This window comes from Pinus tabuliformis, chromosome 1_1 (genome assembly GCF_031772625.1).
Source record: "Pinus tabuliformis cultivar Carrire ecotype Pingquan chromosome 1_1, CPIR1, whole genome shotgun sequence".
Lineage (NCBI taxonomy): Eukaryota > Viridiplantae > Streptophyta > Pinopsida > Pinales > Pinaceae > Pinus > Pinus tabuliformis.
In genome coordinates, this window is record NC_142297.1 from 146260150 (window position 1) to 146279379 (window position 19230).

The window sequence follows — 19230 nt, forward strand, 5'->3', positions numbered from 1 at the left end:
ATCCTTGTTGCAATAACAATTGATTCTTGTAGCATATGTATTGTTTTCAACCATCCTACTTTTACCTATTTTATTTTTTTGGTTGAGGGTGAACCCTGTTGATTTTTAGGGAAATAACTTAAACTATATACTCGAGCAATGAAAGTATTTAAATCATTTTTATAAAAATATTCATCATGTTCAAAATCCTTCTACGAACACTTCGTAAAGTTGGAAAATTTGTCATACTCATAGTTGAGATGATTTTCTCGGCTTCTTCTAAAATAATATCTAGTCACTTATTAATATTTTCTGTGACATGCTATATCACTCCACTAACTAATTTAACAACTTTATTTACTTGTGTTGATGTCCCTGGTGTATTTCGAGGCATTTGATCTAGAGCAACAATATTAATGATTCTATAAACAAAGGTTTAAGACTTAATGCATCCTCTAGTTCATGTATCCTTCTTTCTAATTTAACATTTTCAATATCTTTATCTAAAATAGAACGAGCAATAACATCCCAGTAGTCATATGTAATTTTAAGAATATATATGGCCCAACTCCCAAAACATCTAGTTCTGAGGTCCAATTTTGATTTATTTTCTTAGTTTTCACATCGACCTTTCCATCCTACAAATTCCTTTCTTCTTTATTATATTGAGCATTACGCCTTTTTAAATATTGTTCTTCAAAAACATTGGTTCCCATTGAGCCAGTTATTTTGTTGTTCTATGGATTTCAACAGTTCTCAATGTTGCCTAGTCAGGCATAGTAGCACTATTTACTTTTGTATCATAATATCTCTTGACCCTTTATAATTTTGTAAACCTTTTTTTCTTTGGCTTCTCTTCCTTTTGTACGATGGTATTGTATATGTTTTCTCAATGCCTATATAGGGGGATCATCTCTATCACCTCCTACAACATGTCCATCAATATTCTCTTCTTTACTTTTATTCAAGTCTTGATTTATTTTAAGTATAGAAGGAACTTCTACGTGCTTAGGGGGAAGAAGAATATTGTCTATTTGGTTGCATTCCCGCCTCTTTGTTTTTCTCTATCCCTTTAACATTGTGAATTGATACTCCCTTCAGTTATTAAATCTTGATTGTAATAATTTGTTTCTCTTTTTAGGAGTATTTTGGTCAATGTCTCTAATTCCTTCTACAATACCGATGAAAATATTATTCTACCTCATAGATACCAAATGCTTAAAAAATAATCCTTTAGGATTAAAACTTTTGAGCAGTTTTGTTTCCCTAGGCTAAATGTATTGAGCATTTCAAAATAATTTTGTATTATAGGTTCATGAATGTATTCAATAGGAAAATGTTATCATTTCTAAACACTTGTAGAAACCATAACTTCACCAATATTAAATTGGCTAAAATATTACAGATCCCTACAAAGCAAATTCAAAGCACATTGGTTGAGAGTGAGAATGCTCAATTTTTTAACGATTTAAATATTTACAGGAACAAACAGGTGTTGCATTCAATTTTCATGCTATAGATATGGATTATGTGGAAATTGTTTTGGGATACCCTTGGATGAACTCAACTAGCACAATTAATATTTAAGGTGTAAAAGAAATTTTTGAAGCTTTGTCTAAGAAAAATAAAATTAGATTGTAGAATATTTATCTTACTAAATAATAAGAACCCAAGGGGGTACTTGCAAGGGTCCTCGTCAAGAAACTAATTGCAATACCTATTGACACATTAGATGAATAATTCAATGTTGAATTAGTGGAATAATCTAGTTAAATACACAGACACAATCTCTATCAAGGGCATAAAACAACTAAATAATCAAAGGAACCACATGTTCAAAAGTCAAAGAAAGAAGAATTGATAGTTAAGGTTGTTGTATATCACAACTCACACCACTTAGAAAAACAGAAATCCTCAAAGAAAGGTCGTGAATGTAAGAAAACTTACTTTGAATCAACATGACATTAGAAAGGAACCCATCATGGAACTACATGGAAGATTAAAATCAATGCAATGAGATGTCAAAATAGAACAATGACAACAAGGAATGCAATGAGCAACCAAAGTCAAGATTGAGGTGGTAGGGATATAGTTGGAACTCATGGCCACATTTCACTGGGGTGGATGGATACTTATGTTTAGTACCACTTGATTACATTGCTTAGTAGATCATATTATATAGCTTCCCTTTATATTCTGGGAACAAAGATGTGAAGGACGATGGAATGTAATGTACTTTGTGGAGGATAATACTAGGTACATAGGGAGGCATTCAGGGAGATAATGAATGTATTATGGCCATCAGCATGGAATATATTCACGTGGTAGTAGATGAGTAATAAATAGTCACACTAGGTGCTTAAAGGAAATAATATAATAATAAGGGGTAATTGGCATAGATCCATAGAAATACTCATGAGAAAGTGTAACACAAATGAGTATCATTATATTTAGCATATTGGATGTATTGTTTTGTGATAAGCATTACTTGTGAAGTGATTCCTCACATAAAGAGTAATTGATGGTGTTACCCTACCTTAAGGGTCTTTATTTATAATTTCTTGTTCTTTATATTATATCTATCAATGTGTACTACAAGAAGTGGTCACTATGTAAAAGAGGTGCAACTAAGTGTTTAACAAGGTTAAGCATGAATACTTGAGACAAAGATAATGACAAATGGTTGTGTTATAGTATACTAACTTCTATCCAAGGTATAACATAGGGCTACAGAAAATAAGTGAATAACATTAGAGCCTTGTATTTTGAATTTAGTAATACAATTATATAGAAAACCAAAATGTTGAAATTGCAAGCCGTATATATTCAATTTCACAAGGATCAAATTTTCACCATGAAACATCAATATTCATTCAAGTCTCACTTGAGTAAAAAACATGATCTTTATGTAATCTTGAACCAACAAAAAAATATAGGGGGTTACTAGACAAGCCATGAGGAAAGAAGACCAAACACTAAATGAAATACAAGGAAAATACGATGTAGACCAAAAAGAGGGAGATGAAGGAGAGAGTTAACAAAGTCATAAGGGAGTGCTTGCTAAAAACAAAATATACTTTTCTACAATGGGGAGGTCTTGGTCATCACTTAAGTTCTTTGAGATGATTTACAAGCCCAAATTCACAAGCCCGTATATGCAGAACAAATAAGTGAGGAGATTGTGAACAAATATGGGGTTTCTAACTTCCTTAAGAACTATGGCATGGAATAAACATGTTGTCATCCTTAGATCTACCAAAATGATGGGATTGTCAAGATAAGATATAAGTTAAGAAAAGAAAACACTAAATGAAACGCAAGTCAAACACCATGTAGAATGAGAAGAGAAACAATGGTGAACCACAAGGTAGAGGAAATGAAACCAGAAAAGAATGTTTGGTAAATGACATTAAAATGATCAAATAAGTAAAGGTCTTGGTCACCTTTTAAGTTTTCCTAGATGACCTGTTGGCTGAAATTGGAAATCCCAATTGTACACAAGGAATAACTAAGGTAACCTCCATCAAATTTTGAGTTTTCCTACTTCCTTGACACAAGTGACATGTAATAAACAAGCTACCATTGTCACGACTACTCAAATAAGGGATTTCCAATACAAACCACAAGGAAAGAATACCAAACACTAAAATGATTACAAGGCATATTAGGCAAAATGAAAAGATAAAGACAAGGGTAAACAATGAGGTGGAGGCAACAAAATCGTAAGGGAGTGCTTGGTAAAAAGACAATAACATTGTTAAATAAGTTTTTGGTCATAAATTAACAAATTATGGCCTAATTAAAGGACATATGTAATTCTTGTAAGTTATTTATGGCCATAATTTTACACATCTTCGACATATAACATGAATTTGACTTTCTGGTAGAGAATATGTGCCTTACTGCCTAGATTTAAGTGTATCTTCTTGCAAAAGATGTTCATGCCAAAAAATAACAATCAAGTTACAAATAGTTTAAGGTAATGTTTATGACATATTTTTCAATTGTAAAATTAAATACATAATCAATAAAAATATAAAAAATTGTACTAATTTCATCCAAGAAACTATCTTAAATATTATACCTTGTTAGGTCCAGGCAAGTATGCTTGTAATGAGAGCAGTGATGTGGAACAACTAGGTAGGAATGATAATGGCTAGCTTGGCCAAATGTCATGGATGGTCTAAAATTGGTGTAGCCTAAAGGACCTACATCTAATGGTCTAACATCATGATGTGGATATCTATGGGAAGTTTCCATAATCACACCATGTTGAACTAGACTGCATGTGAAGGACAATATCCTACTGGGGCAAATCCTATCTTTGAGTTGAGGTGGCTTTGTTGAGAGTGAACCTAGATTGGACCTAATTAGCAAAAGCACACTCACATTAAGTAGAAAAAATAGGGTGAAATTGATAATGGTCGGGGAAAAATAATAAAGCACATTCACATGATTTTTTTTTGACATTAAGGAACACACATGCTTTTAACACATGTAATTAAATTATGCACATGTTTCTAACATGCATTTAAAATAAAATAAAAATAACACATGGAAATTGGTTTTACACACAACAATTTCTTATATGTAGCTTTGACAAAGGTTGAAGCTATTAGCAATAGTGCATCTTCCCACTACAACAAAATTAGGAACCACCTTTATACACCCACCCATATTTGTACCTATCTGTATATGTATACATGTGCATACATACATACACACACGTATGTTTGTGTGTATCTAAATACACATATTTATGTATATATTCATATATCCATACATATGTATATACATATTCATTGTTTCACCCATCCATATGTGTACCTATCTATATAGGTATACATGTGCATACACACATACACACATGTATGTTTGTGTGTATCTACATACACATATGTATGTATATATGAATATATCCATACATATGTATATACATATTCATTGTTTCTCCCAAGAAACACTTTATGGAGAAACTCTCCAACAACCCTTTTGCTTTATGTGATAAAGACATCAAGTGAGTCACACAATCTACGTAGCTAGCTTTGGGGAGCATCTTCAAAATGTCCTACATGAAGCTTAATGCACTCAATCATTCTAGCTAACTCATTGAGCTACACACATATGAGTTATAACATGAATGATACACATCTCCCTCATATTAAGGTGTAGAATGACACCCCAATTCTCATGATATAAAACTTTAACCAAAGTTCTTGCCTTACAACTAAAATATATGTTTTTGAAAATGATAAATGTAACAAGATCAATGGTAAGTCATTCACAATAGTTTATTGGGATTATGATGTATTAAACAGATATAATTTTCATCCTCAAGTTCTTTTATCACAATTTTTAAAAATTTACTTTCAGCTATTCCTATGCCTAATTACATACTATGTAAGTTATAAGACTTCATTGATTTTGATTATCTTCATTTATATTTCAATAATTAAAATAAATTCTAATATCTATTTTCAAATGTTTGAGATTATCATTAAATATCATATTTAATATTAAAATTTAAAATGAATCATGCTTATTCCAGAAGAGTTTAACCTTAATTTAAACAATTTAGGTTTATATTCTAATTCTCCCATTATGTGTGAATCCTTAGTTTAAACAATTTCTTTCGGAAAAGGAAATTATTTGGACAAGTATCAACATGCAGTTCCGTGGTTTTAAAAGAGTTTTGTTTTAATTTGTTTCCTGAAACAGAATTGGCATCAAGAGGTTGGCAAATTAAAAGCCAGAGTTGAACTTTTACAACGATCACAAAGGTACAATTATTTATCAAGCGTTGAATGAATTATATTTGCGTGTGAGCAAAATGTATAATTTGGATTCAAATGGCAGGCACTTATTAGGTGAAGACCTTGGTCCCCTGAGTATTAAGGAGCTGCAACAACTGGAACGTCAACTTGAGGTTGCACTGACACATGTTAGGTCAAGAAAGGTATGTCTGGAAAAAAAAATCATTTTTAGAATTTGCAGTTTCAAAATAATTATAATCCCGCGATATATATATATATATATATAAAATCAATGTTTTGGTTTAGTAAATTTGAATTGACAGTACTTTTACAAAAATCAAATTTGTTGCTCGGAAATCCAGGCATAAAATTAGACCCAACTGTTTTACAAAATAAAATTTGTCTTTTTTAAATCATAGCATAAAGTTACAGTTGCAAGGCTTTATTTGGCATTCTAACATTTAGTTACTGTAACGATCATTTATAGAAGATTATAGGATTATATAATATATTTTTTTATTAAAATATAAGATCCGGTTAAACTTTAAATTGTTATTAGAATAGAGTGCGTGAATAGAATAATAAAGTTAGTTAATGTTTATTTATATCAAATTTGGTTTATTTAGTTTTAAGAAAAGAATGATTAAGAATTATTTTGATTTTTTAATAATTTTATTTGTGAGAAAAATATTAAGAAAATTGTTCCAAGGTTATCATAATTTAGAGTTAGAAGATTAAGAAGGGTGGTATTTTGACAACTTTTTTGAAGGTGAAATTTAATTTGGGTATACATAGAATAATTTAAGAGAAAGTTATTTTCGTTTTCAATCTTTTTAATATCACATAGATAGATTATTTCATCATAGTTTTAGTAGTTGTCCAACACCTAGTTTCAGTATAAAGCTTATAATAACTTGTCCTTATTTTAACAATGTTAATTTAACTTAGAATTAATACTTACAATAATATCTTTGCAAATTTAATCTGTTAATTATAGAAATCTGTTGAGAGAATTTGTCAACCATATTCTTTTTTATTAAAATCTATTCGATCTCATATACACTATATATCTGTGATATATTTTGATTTCAAAAGTGTAATATATTAATAGTTTTTGAATGTATTATGTCCACTATCTCCAATTTCAATTTCTTTGATCGTATCAGAGCTTCTGGGAAGATGAGAGAAACTTGAATGTCATTGTATCAGAGCTTCTGGGAAGATGAGAGAAACTTGAATGTCATTGTTACTGTATATATATTAGTGTGAATCTGTTTATAGTGTGACTGAATTTTATTTTGAGGTGTAGATTTATTCCGTGTGTCTATGTCGTATGCACTGGAGAAAAGAGCCACCAGTAATATCTCCGGTTGCTTGCTGTCATGGAATGCCACGGACTGCTGCCACAGGTCATGGCTATCCTGTAATAATCAAACCGGGGGTGTTGCGTGGATCTGTTGTTGAATGTGCACTATAATGTCCACCATAGATTATTTGGAGCTCGAGAGATCATCCAGTCTTGAGTTCTCGACAAAGCTTGGGATTACTCAGTGGACTTGCTTTTCTCTGTACGAGACTGATTTTGGTTGGGGTCGGGCCTATTGATCTCTCACATAGTTTAAAAAATAATACATTATTTAGAATTTTTTATTTAATAAATTTAATAATATCTATATATATATATATATATATTTATAAAAGTTGATTTTTGATTGGTCAAAATAATAATTAAAATTTATAATTAAATATTATTTATTGATTATGTCCAAGGTGTAATTATAAGAAATAAGTTAAATTGGAATGAAGTTGGTCTGCAAATTATAAAAATGAAAGAAAAAAATTACCCTAAAGAGATTATAAATTTATTTTAATGGTAAAAAAATTTCAAAAAGAGGGAAGCACAAATATAAAAATCAAAATCAAAATATTTTTACTTTGTTTTATAAATTAGACAAGATTTCACGTAAAAACGTAAACATTGAAACACTCTACAACCTAGTATGGGAGTAGATCTCACTAAAAACTTAACTTAAACATGTAAACTTAAATTTAAATGTGATGTTTAACATTTAGCATTTTTAATCTAATGTCAACCCTATTTAAAAATCAATCTAATTATTATTATTATTATGTATAAACACAATATAAATTTAAAATATAAAAAGGTTTACAGATACTCAAAAAATATGTATGGTAAATAAATAAAAATATAAATAAAGAAGAGATATGGTAAATAAATAATTTTTTTTTTACATCCACTACAAAAATATGGTAAATATATAAAAATATAAATAAATTAGAGGTATGTTAAATAAATAAAACCCTTTTTTTATATTTACTCCATTAACCTTTTTATATTTACTAAAACTCAAAAAAGAGATTTTATTTAGGTGAAGCCTATGGGCCAAATACCATGAGACGAATAATTATTAATATCATGGGCCAAATATCATATTTATAAAAGAGGTATGGTAAATAAATAAATATAAAAGATGTATAAAGAGTTATGGTAAATAAATAAAAATATATCAAATAGGATTAGAAATCAACATCTAATTATATACAAAGCCTATGAGCCAAATACAATGGTAAATAAAATAGATATGATAAATAAATAAAAATATAAATAAACGAGAGGTATGGTAAATAAATAAAAGCTCTTTTTATATTTACTCTATAAACCTCTTTATACTTACTAACACTAAAAAATACATTATATTTAGGTGAAGCCTATGGGCCAAATACCATAGGCCAAATTATTATTAATACCATGCAAAAAATTATTATTAACACTAATATTATTATTAAACTATTATTAAATTTAACAACTTTGGATTAATACAATATTAAATTGTTATATTATAGTATATATCAATATGTCATGATATATATTAACTCTAGATATATATGGGAGGGAAGAACAAAGACATAGAGTGATATTAGTGGAGAGATAGGGGGAGTGACAAGGGAGTGATGGAGATAAACTGAAGGAGAGGGGAGAGGAAGAATGAAGAGAGAGGGAGAAGAGTGAGAGAGGTAGAGAAGGGTAAGAGAGGGAGAGGGAGGTAGTGAGAGGATTGGAGGGAAAAGAGAGAGAGAAAGAGAGAGAGATGGGGAAATAGAGAGAAAGGTAGGAGAGAGAGGGAGAGAGAGGAAGGATGAGAGAGAGGACTTGTGAGAGAAGAGGAGACATGGAGGGATATAGAGATGGAGTTGCATGGGGAGAGAGGGAGGGAAGAAGAAAGACATAGAGAGTGAGAAGTGGAGAGAGAGAGAGGGATTGACAAGGGAGAGATGGAGAGAGAGAGAGAGAGTATGTTTAGGGGTGAGATAAAGAGAAAAAGAAGTGGAAATAGAGAGAAGAGGGGAGAGAAGGAGAGATGAAGGGATAGAGTAACATAGTTGGAGAGAGAGAGAGAGAGTGGTGGGGTAGAGAGATGGAGATAGGAGAGAAAGGGAGAGAGGAAGAACAAGAGACGAGAATTGAGAGAGGGGAGGAGAGTGATGGGGGAAGAGAGAGGATTGGAGGGTAGAGAGAGAGATAGAGAGAGTGTGTGTGTGATGGGGGAATAGAGAGGGAGGTAGGAGAGAAAGGGAGAGAGAGGAAGAACGAGACATGACTTGAGAGAAAGGAAGAGAGTGATGGGGGAAGAGAGAGGATTGGAGGGTAGTGAGAGAGATAGAGAGAGAGTGTGTGTGATGCGGGAAGAGAGAGGGAGGTAGGAGAGAAAGGGGGAGAGAGGAAGCACGAGAGAGTGGACTTGAGAGAGGAGGAGAGAGGGAGGGATATGGAGATGGAGTTGGAGGGGGAGAGAGAGAGGGAAGAAGAAATACATAGAGAGTGAGAAGTGGAGAGAGAGAAGGAGTGACAAGGGAGAGATGGAGAGAGAGTGTGTATGTTTGGGGTGAGATAAAGAGACAAAGAAGGAGAGATGGAGAGAATGGGGGAGAGAAGGAGAGAGGAGAGAGGGAGGGATATAGTAACAGAGTTGGAGGGTGAAGAGAGATAGAGAGAGAGAAGTGGGAGAGAAAGGGACAGAGAGGAAGGAATAGAGAGAGGATGTGAGAGAGTGTAGAGAGGGAGGGAAAGAAAGATGGAGTTGGACAGGGAGAGAGAGGCAGGTAAGAAGAAATAAATAAAGAGATAAAGGTGGAGAGAGAGAGAGGGAGTGATAAGGAAGATGGAGAGAGAGGGAGTGAGGACAACGAGAGGAAAGATAGATAGAAGCCGGGAGAGGGAGAGAGAGAGAGAGAGCGATAGATAAATAGATTGGATAAAGAGAGTGTATTTTTTGGGGGTGATATAGAGAGACAAAGGGAGATAGAGATATAGATGGAAAGTGAAGAGAGGGAAGAAGAGAGAGATGGAGAGAGGGAGGGAGGGACAGAGAGATTGATATATATGGAGTGAAAGAGCATATGTGTTTAGGGAGTTGAGATAGATAGACAATTAAGGAGAGACGGGGAGAGATATAGATATAGATGGAAGGGGGAGAGAGGGAAGAATGTTTTTTGTACTAGATGCATTGATTTCAGTTTAGATGGTCATTTCTAATCCTATTTGATTGCTTGCACTAGATGCATTGATTTTAATGTAGATGTTGATTTCTAATGATATTTGATTGCTTGCACTAGATGCATTGATTTCAATGTAGATGGTTTCTAATCCTATTTGATTGCTTGCATTAGATGCACTAATTTCAGTGTAGATGTTGATTTATGATTTGATGTATGATGGTACATTAATTTTAAAGGGATTGGATTAACATTGTGCATTGATTTCAATGTAAGCACAAAAAATAATTGACAATTTACATTGATTTTTGTGTTATAGTAATTCAACCTATTAATATTGGAGAGAAAGAGAGACAAGGTATGAAATTTAGTACAATAACTCAAGCTAAAGATTTAAATGGTTTATGATTCAACCTGTCATTTTCGTATAATCGATATGAAAATATAACAATCGATAGGAAAAGATGACAAAAGTAATGAGGGTGACAATAAGAATAGTAGAAGAAAATAGTAATCACATTTAAGACTATTTGTAATTGACTATATATTCAAAACTATTACATTGTCACTTTACATTCAAAAATTTTATTTCATCATTTTTCATCATTAAAGTTATTAACAATATTTATCATATCAACAAACTGAGGTAACTAAGCAAATTTAAAATTAAAATGACCAGATTAATCTGAGACATATTTAGCACATTTAAAATCATTATATTAATATTATATGAATTTACATATTATTGATAAAATTAATCATATATTCATTATTTTTTCTTTGACCGCAAATGACTGAAACCAGCTTAGATCCATCTTAAATCTGGATCCATCAAGAGCCGAGAGGGATAAAATATCTCGAGGTCCAGACCTTTCCTCAAGTTTTGCACTCAAAGAAGAAGTTTGCACCTCGAGAGATTTGATCACTCTCTGTGCTTGATAGATCTAGAGTTAAGATGGATCTAGGTTGGTTTATAATATTAACAGACATATTATTAATGGGAGGAAAATTAATGGATCTAAATCAAATGTGAAATTACAATATATATAAATGTAAAAATGGAGAAAGGAAAAGCAAGAGATAAAAGGAGCCAAATGGTAATTTTTTTTTAATTATTAATACCCTTATTTTACTAATTATGATAAAATGGTTAAATTGGAAGGGTAATTAATAATCCAATTCAAAATGATATAACGAGGAAAAGAACTACCTAAGAATGGGAATAATTAAACTTTAGAATAATTGGAGGAGGATGGGAAAAGGGGGGGAGGGCGGTGGTTTAGGATAACAGAAAATTTAAAAGAGGGGAAGGGTTGAGATGATAAGAAATGGATGAAGGGTTTCTAGGATTAGCTTAACTAGTATCCATCATCCCGATTAAAATTATTAGGGTGCTTTTCAATTTCAAGAACCTCCCTGATGTTCCAGTTGGAATGATAAGGGGCAGAAGCTAAGATTTTGGTTTTCTCAAAACAAATAACGTGTTTGGTTGAATGGGAATGCTCAACAATCACAAATTTTTCTATTCAGTTGTGGAAGGTGTCAACTATTGAGTTGTGTTATATTCATTGGACACTATATTATGTGGTCAGACTTACCTATGGTTTTATGCATGGATTTCGCACATGGTTTTAAGCACAATGGTTTTCTGTAGATCAGGTCAAGGGAACTATGGTTATGTTCCAATCCAGGGTTAATGGATTGGGGTTTATGGATGCTTCAGAATGTATATATATGTATTATAACATTGAAAGGTGATGGGAGCAGGATCCCCCAAGGGCAGTTTTAGGGCTAAAAGCCCATGTTTAAGTCAATTTTTGTAATATTATTGTAAAGACTCCACATTTTGTGGTCGCAGAGCGCGAAGGTGTTATGTTTCATAAAGGGTAGTCCGCCCTTAGTTTTGTAAAGTAAAGTTGGTTGTAAGAGATCTACCCATGGTCCACGGACCATGGGATTGTATAAAAAGAGCTAAGCTCTAAGTAGTTAGAAGAAGATAGAATGACACAACATATAAGAGAGTCATAGATTTAGAGCAAGAATTCTAAGTCTCGGGTTGTAGCGTAGGTAGAGGCTTTGTGGTTGAGTGTGCAAAGGCCTAGGGTGGAAGTCCGCAGCTGAGTGCGCGAACCCCTACAACTATGTGCGCAGGCTGGATAAAGTCTATAACACTTTGAAATATTAATAAAAGGAGTTATTCTGCAATTTCTGTGTCTTTGTTCTGTTGATAGGTTTGGATATATTATGTATGAATTTCCTTTACTATGCTTATATGATGCGTGAATGAATGAAATTACAGTAAATAATTGAACACAATCATGAATATCTACTTACCCGGTGATAACTTTAAGTATTTCACTAGATAAGCAAATCACTTAGGATAATTGAGGAATTTGCACAGCACACTGCCATAGCAACGAAAGTACTTGAGCCACAGGATAGGGCTACGCGAAATCAAATGGCATCACAACATCTCAGGGTGTGGAAACTTGGTTCCATCATCCCCTCCTAGTGCTTCGGGTGAGACTTTGGTCCGTGCTCCGTAGGCTGATGCTGAAAGGGTAAGTAGTGTAGGGATTTATTTGGATAATTAATGATGAACCTGGGTCAGGACCCCTCAAGCCAACAAATGGTTCTGTTGTCGGGATTGGAATCTGCATAAGGGATGTGTGATGTCGTATCATTGGAATCCAACTAAGAAGGAGATTAGAGACTAGTTGAATAGAAAGATCCACGAATTCGTGGCACAAGAGAACAAAAACCCGAGACTGACAAAAGAACAGTGGTTGGACAGATACCTATATACAGAGATCAACGAGATCTTTTTCTGCTCCTTCCCTATTGAGCTATACGATTGGATCGCAAAGCTAGCAGATAGCCAAGGAAGGTGGAAACTTGACAGTCCTATTGTGTGCACTCCGGAGCTAGTGCGGAGGTCAGAAGCATCAGAGGATAAGATCGCCCACGCTATCGATCATTGGCTTGATCATGTCATAGGAGGATTTATGACTGAATTCGCAGTCGACACCTTAGTCAGCTACAGCGAGGCGGAGCGACATTTTTTCAAAGGACCGCGAGGTAAGTACGTAAAATATTTGAATACCTGGATTAAAATTCTATTATGTAAAAAACGGGTTATGTAGCTACCTTGATGTTCGAGACTATGCGAAATGGAAAAGCTTACAGGAACAAAGGAAAAAAGGGTCTGGAGTATAGCCCTTGATTTCACCTCTGCGAAGTGACGAAGAAGGGATAACGAAGGTTTCTCTGTGAAGTGTTATTCAGTTAATAAGACAAGGATTCCCGCGAATACCACCTCCACCCACACCACCTCCAACTTCACCACCCTCACCTCCAACTTCACCCGTACCACCTCCACCTCCACCATGGTTCAGTATGGCAAATACAATGAATTTGCCTTTGTTCAAAGGCTTGGGAAATGAGGACCTAGACCAATTCTAGTTTGTTGTGAGGGCTGTATGGGAAGCTCAAGGTGTTACAGATGATCATATAAAGAAGGTGACACTGGTTAGTGCTCTGCAAGATCGCGTACTAACCTGGTATATTAAGTACTCTAACAATAACCCGAATGTTGGAGTAGCAGACATCCAGGCAGCACTAAATAGGGAATTTAGTAGGCCTAAATCTAAGGCGCAGTCGATTGTGGGATTCAAAGAGATCGCGATGCAACCAGGCGAGACACCTTGGGAACTAGATCAGAGGCTGAAATGTACAATCCGTGAAGCCAACATGAATTTGACAGATGGACAACATCGCGAGTGGTTTGTGGCTTCGCTACTACCACACTTAAGGAGTGCATTGTTGCAACAGAAGATAACAACTCAGGCAGAGGCCTTGGAGATTGCCATGAGACTACATGAAACTTCGATGCAAGATCCTAATCTAGGAGTTCAGCAGATCCATGCGCAACTGAAGAATCTATGCCTTGAGATGCAAAGTCTGAAGCAAGACAAGATGGTTCGACCAGAGGTACGCGAGGAAGTATGGTGCTTGAAATGCAAGATTCAGGGTCATGAAAAATACCATTGCCCGGTCTTTGCAAACTACATTGCAGGAAGAGGACCGATGCCTTTAAGGCCAAAAGCTCAAGCAAGACCTAGCGCGGGGCCTGCATTGTGGTGCAATATCTGTCAGGTAGCAGGAAAACATACCACATATAACTATCACTTGCTACAAAAGTATGTACAAGCACCGCAACAGCTGTTCTGCAACTTTTGTAGGTCGGTAGCGCATGATGAGTGTACTTGCAGGAGCTATGAATTGATGACGAATAGAACTCCCACCTATAGGGTTCAGGCTGAAACGCGGCCTCTTGACCAGAGCACAGGAATGGCGCGAACAGGATTTTAGGGGCGCGGACGAGGCCGAGGTAGAGGAGGACCTGGCAGAGGTCGAGGATAGTTGATTTGCTACAATTGCGAAGGATCAGGACACTATGCCTACGATTGCACTAATCCAACACGTCCGTCGTGTAAGTATTGCCTACTGTTTGATCATGAAACTGAAGATTGTCCTACGCTGATAGCTAGGATACGTGACAAAGGGGTGCTACCACCTCTGCTGACTCAAAACCTGCAGATGATGAGGTTTGAGCCATGCGAGGAAGATCCTAAAGTAAATATAGTGCCCAGAAGTGGAATCACGAGAGGAGATGACAAGGGGAAACAGCCAGAAGGTAGTACATAGGTTTTCAAAGCCCCGACAAAGGAGGCTGAGTTCGATTTGGAGCACACACATGAAACCTTCATGGAAGTTAAGAAGAGCTTCGCAGAGGCCTCCACCTCAGGAAGCAAGGATAAGCCTGAGCAGAAGATGGACCCCTCTATGATCACAACTTTCCTGGAAACCTGTATGAAGTTGTTGTGCGACAATAAGGTTGTGAAAGGATTACAATAAGTCATCAATAGATGCGTTGGAACTGCTCCAGGTGAGTCGCGCATAGTATGAAATATTGGCAAACATAAAAAAAGGACAGGACGGGAGATGAGACTGACCACACAGATAGGAGAGTATGAAATGGATCAGGTCGTTTTGGATCTAGGGTTAGACGCGAATGTTCTACCAAAATAGACTTGGGAGCGAATGGGGAGACCTGCACTGTAATGGTCTCCAATTCAGCTAAGGATGGCGAATCAACAGAAGATCATCCCCATGGGGTGGTTACAGGGGGTGACTGTGGATATTGATGGAGCGAGCATGGTGGCTGATTTTGAAGTAATAGAGATAGTGGATGACAACAATCCCTATCCTGCGCTCCTGGGAATTGACTAGGCCACTAATATGAACAGGGTAATCAATCTAAAGAAGTGAAAGATGATCTTTGAGAAGAAATCGTTGCGTGTAATAGTACCCCTCGATCCTGCTGAAGGATCACACTATACTGACCCTTCCTGCGATTATGAGAGTGAGGACGACCTGGACTGTATCTATAAGATAACAACGCGAGACCAAGATTGGGTGAATCCCAGTGCGGATGGATGGATTACATGGGATCGTGAGAGTTCCTGCACTTCGGACTCCGATGAAGAAATAGAACACTAGCAGAATTAGTTACATGAAGTAACTATGCTGAATCGCAACATGATGACCCGGTCGCTGCATTGTGTGTCGTTTGAGGTAAGAAATCTGCCTACTTATGATGGTCTGAATGAGGTACATATCTTTTTGGATGCATTTGAAAAGGAGGTACCAGAAAAGCATTGCTTCCAGGCCTTGGACTAGGCACTGCGCACTACACTCGCAAGATGGTGGGGTACACACAAGGGAAGATTTGACGATTGGCACGAATGTAGGAGGATGATGAGAACATGATTTGGGAAGCCTAAGATGCAACTGACAGACAAGTATGCAGGGAAGAATGATTCGTGTGCACATCTGGCCAAATGGACCCAGGCTTATGGAGAAAAGCCCCAGCTGAGTGGGTGCACCTGTTCTGTCATACCCTGGATGTTATCCGAATGAATTGGTATATAGAAACAGAGCTTCGCCATGGGACAAGCGAATGGGATATCCTACGTGAAGGATCCATGATGACCTTCAGTTTTGAGGACGGGTTTGACAATATTGATGAAGCGCTACAAGAGGTGAAAGCAGTTATCTTTAGGATACCACAAGATCTGAACTTGGAAGCATTGAGGTGTGTGAAACAGCTGCGCACTACTCTGGGACATACGGGATATTACAAATTTTTTATCAAAAGCTATGCCCAGATCACTGCACCTATGGAGAAATTGTTGAAGAAGGATGTCACTTCTGCTGGAATGATGACTGTAAGAAGAGCTTGGACATATTGAAAGAAAAGATGGTTACCGCGCCCATTCTAGTCTTCCTAGACTGGAAGAAAGAGTTTCATGTAATGTCGACACGTCATGTATAGCATTAGGAGCAGTATTGACACACGCTGGTGGAGAAGGCTTGGACCATCCTATCGCGTTCGCAATCCGCAGATTATCCAAAGCAGAGAAGAACTATTCTACCACTGAGCGCAAGGGGCTAGCTATGGTGTATGCACTCCAGAAGTATAGGCACTACTTTCTACGAGGCCATTTTAAGATGTATACGGACCACTCCACGTTGAAGTACCTGGTCAATAAGCCTGTGTTGGGGGGTGAATCTGCAGATGGCTCTTATTGTTCCAAGAGTACGATTTTGAAGTTGTTGTGAAGCTTGGATGATTGAATGTGGGACCAAACCATCTGTCGCACATCGAAACAGGGGAGGATCTTACTAACTTGGAAGAAGGATTGCCTGACGCGCAACTATTTGGAGTGCATGTTTCGGATGGTCATTTTGCGGATATAATACACTTCCTAACAACATGAACTGCACCGAAAGGATACTCTGTCCAGCAAAAGAAGGAATTAGTGGTGTGTGCGGAAAATTTCTCTATCATTGCTGGGCATCTATATAAGATGGGGACTGATGAGATATTGTGACAATATGTACCTGAGTTTGAACGAAGCATCATCCTTGCGGACGCTCATGGGGGCACCGCAAGAGGACATTATGCAGGGAGAGCAACCACGCAGAAAATTCTACGCGTAGGGTTGTGGTGGCCAACCCTTCATTAGGATTCTAAAGCATATTGCAAGGCATGTGATGTATGTCAAAGAATGGGTAGGCTATCGCATAGGGATGAAATGCCTTTGAATCCACAAATAACATTGCAACCCTTCAACAAGTGGGCGATCGATTTTGTAGGACCCATTCAGCGACAAGGAAATACATGATCAAGATACATTATCATTGCGACGGAGTATTTGACTCGTTGGACAGAAGCGCAGCCGGTGAAGGATTGCACGGGTGTGACTGGTGCGAAGTTCCTATTTGAGCATGTACTGACGTGATTTGGATGTCTGAAGATCTTGATGAGTGATCGTGGTACACACTTCTTGAATGAGACGATCAGCACATTGACAGAGGAATTTCAGGTATATCACGAGAAGAGCACACCTTATCACCCATAGGCTAATGGGACAGTGGAGGCATTCAACAAAGTGTTTGAAAACACGCTGACCAAGGTTTACAATGCTCAGCGAAGTGATTGGGACTTACGCATACCTGTAGTACTGTGGGATTATCGGACGAAATGCAAGAAGTTGACTGGACAAACCGCTTTTAGGCTCATCTATGGTGTGGAAGCAGTAATGCTTATGGAATGCATCGTACCTAGTTTGCGCATAACAGTGTTCATAGGTATGATGGATCTCAGAGCCCTGAAGGAGAGGCTCGCGCAGCTTGATGAGCTCGAAGAAGAGAGATTTTTGGCTGGATTTCACTAGCAAGTCCAAAAGCAGCGCAAAAAGGCATGGCATGATCGACACATCAAGCTGCGCACATTTAAGGTAAATGACCTGGATTTTTTATATGATAGTAAGTTTGATAAATTTCTAGGAAAATTTAGGATGCACTGGTTATGGCCTTATGTTATTAAGGAGATTACTGACGAAGGAGCGGTATAGCTGGTCAAATTAAATGGAGAACCCTTCCAAGGAAAGGTGAATGGCAGTCGCTTGAAGCCATACACTGGCGGTCTAGCCATGTGACTAAATGAAAGAAGCATAGTCTTAGTGCTCTAGGAAGCTGAAAGGAGGCACAGGACTATAAACTACACTGCCCGGATTGGAGAGTTGCGCGATTGGAAGATGGTGCGGAGTGAGGACGTGTCACGGGGTCGTCAACAGCGCGGAGGGAGCTACGCTACCTAAGGAAAAATCACACAGGACGGCTAGAAAGTGACCATTAAAGTCATTATTCATGAAAATACAGCAGAAGTGAGGCCAAATGGAGCGAGCGGCTGACATTTAAGATGAACTTTATGGCTTATATCCTTGAAAATCTGCCGCCAATCCAGCATTAATGAACCAATTTTGGGGGGAATGGTCGGATTTGAATTCAAAATGCCCTATAAATTACAAGTGGCTATCTAGCAAAAAACACTTGGCATTTTGAGAATCGAGTTGTTGTGCTCTCAGGTGCACATGGACTATGAATTCTTTCAAGATCTAGTAGCGAGTCTGGCATTTAAACAATTTTCAAAGGAGACACAAGCACTAGTAAATAGCATCATGTCGATGCACGCAGAAGCTATGAACATCAAAGGAGTGGCAGTCGAGGAGAATGTGCAAGAAATTGATATGGGGGTCGAAGTAGTTGCCCTGGAAGTGGCCGAAGTATTGGCGGAGGTCCCTACATCCCCGAGAACGCCAAGACCGAAGCCAACCCCAACCAAGGAGACCATGAAAGATAAGAAGGGCAAGCAATTTGCCATACCGATGTGCACGTCACCAAGACGAAACCCACCAAAGCCCACTACCCAGGAGAAAGGCAAGGCTATAAACCTAGAGGGAGAAGAGGACGATAACAAAGACATACCCATGGATGATGAGGACGTGGAAATGGAAATAGAGGAGGTTGAAGCCCAGGGTGTGGACCCTATCACGCGATTTCCGGAGTATGTCCC

At 36.9% G+C, this 19230-nt stretch overlaps 1 protein-coding gene across 2 annotated transcripts in view; it reads left to right on the top strand.

The window, feature by feature from the left end:
* The window catches only part of LOC149212045 (MADS-box transcription factor 6-like), a 179009-nt gene that overhangs the window by 111330 nt on the left and 48449 nt on the right, over positions 1 to 19230 (top strand). For both annotated transcript variants that reach the window (XM_089391660.1, XM_089391661.1), the window contains exons 4-5: positions 5698 to 5759; positions 5836 to 5935. In XM_089391660.1, coding sequence (XP_089247786.1) covers positions 5698 to 5759; positions 5836 to 5935 — 162 coding nt within the window. The remainder of the gene's footprint in view (positions 1 to 5697; positions 5760 to 5835; positions 5936 to 19230) is intronic.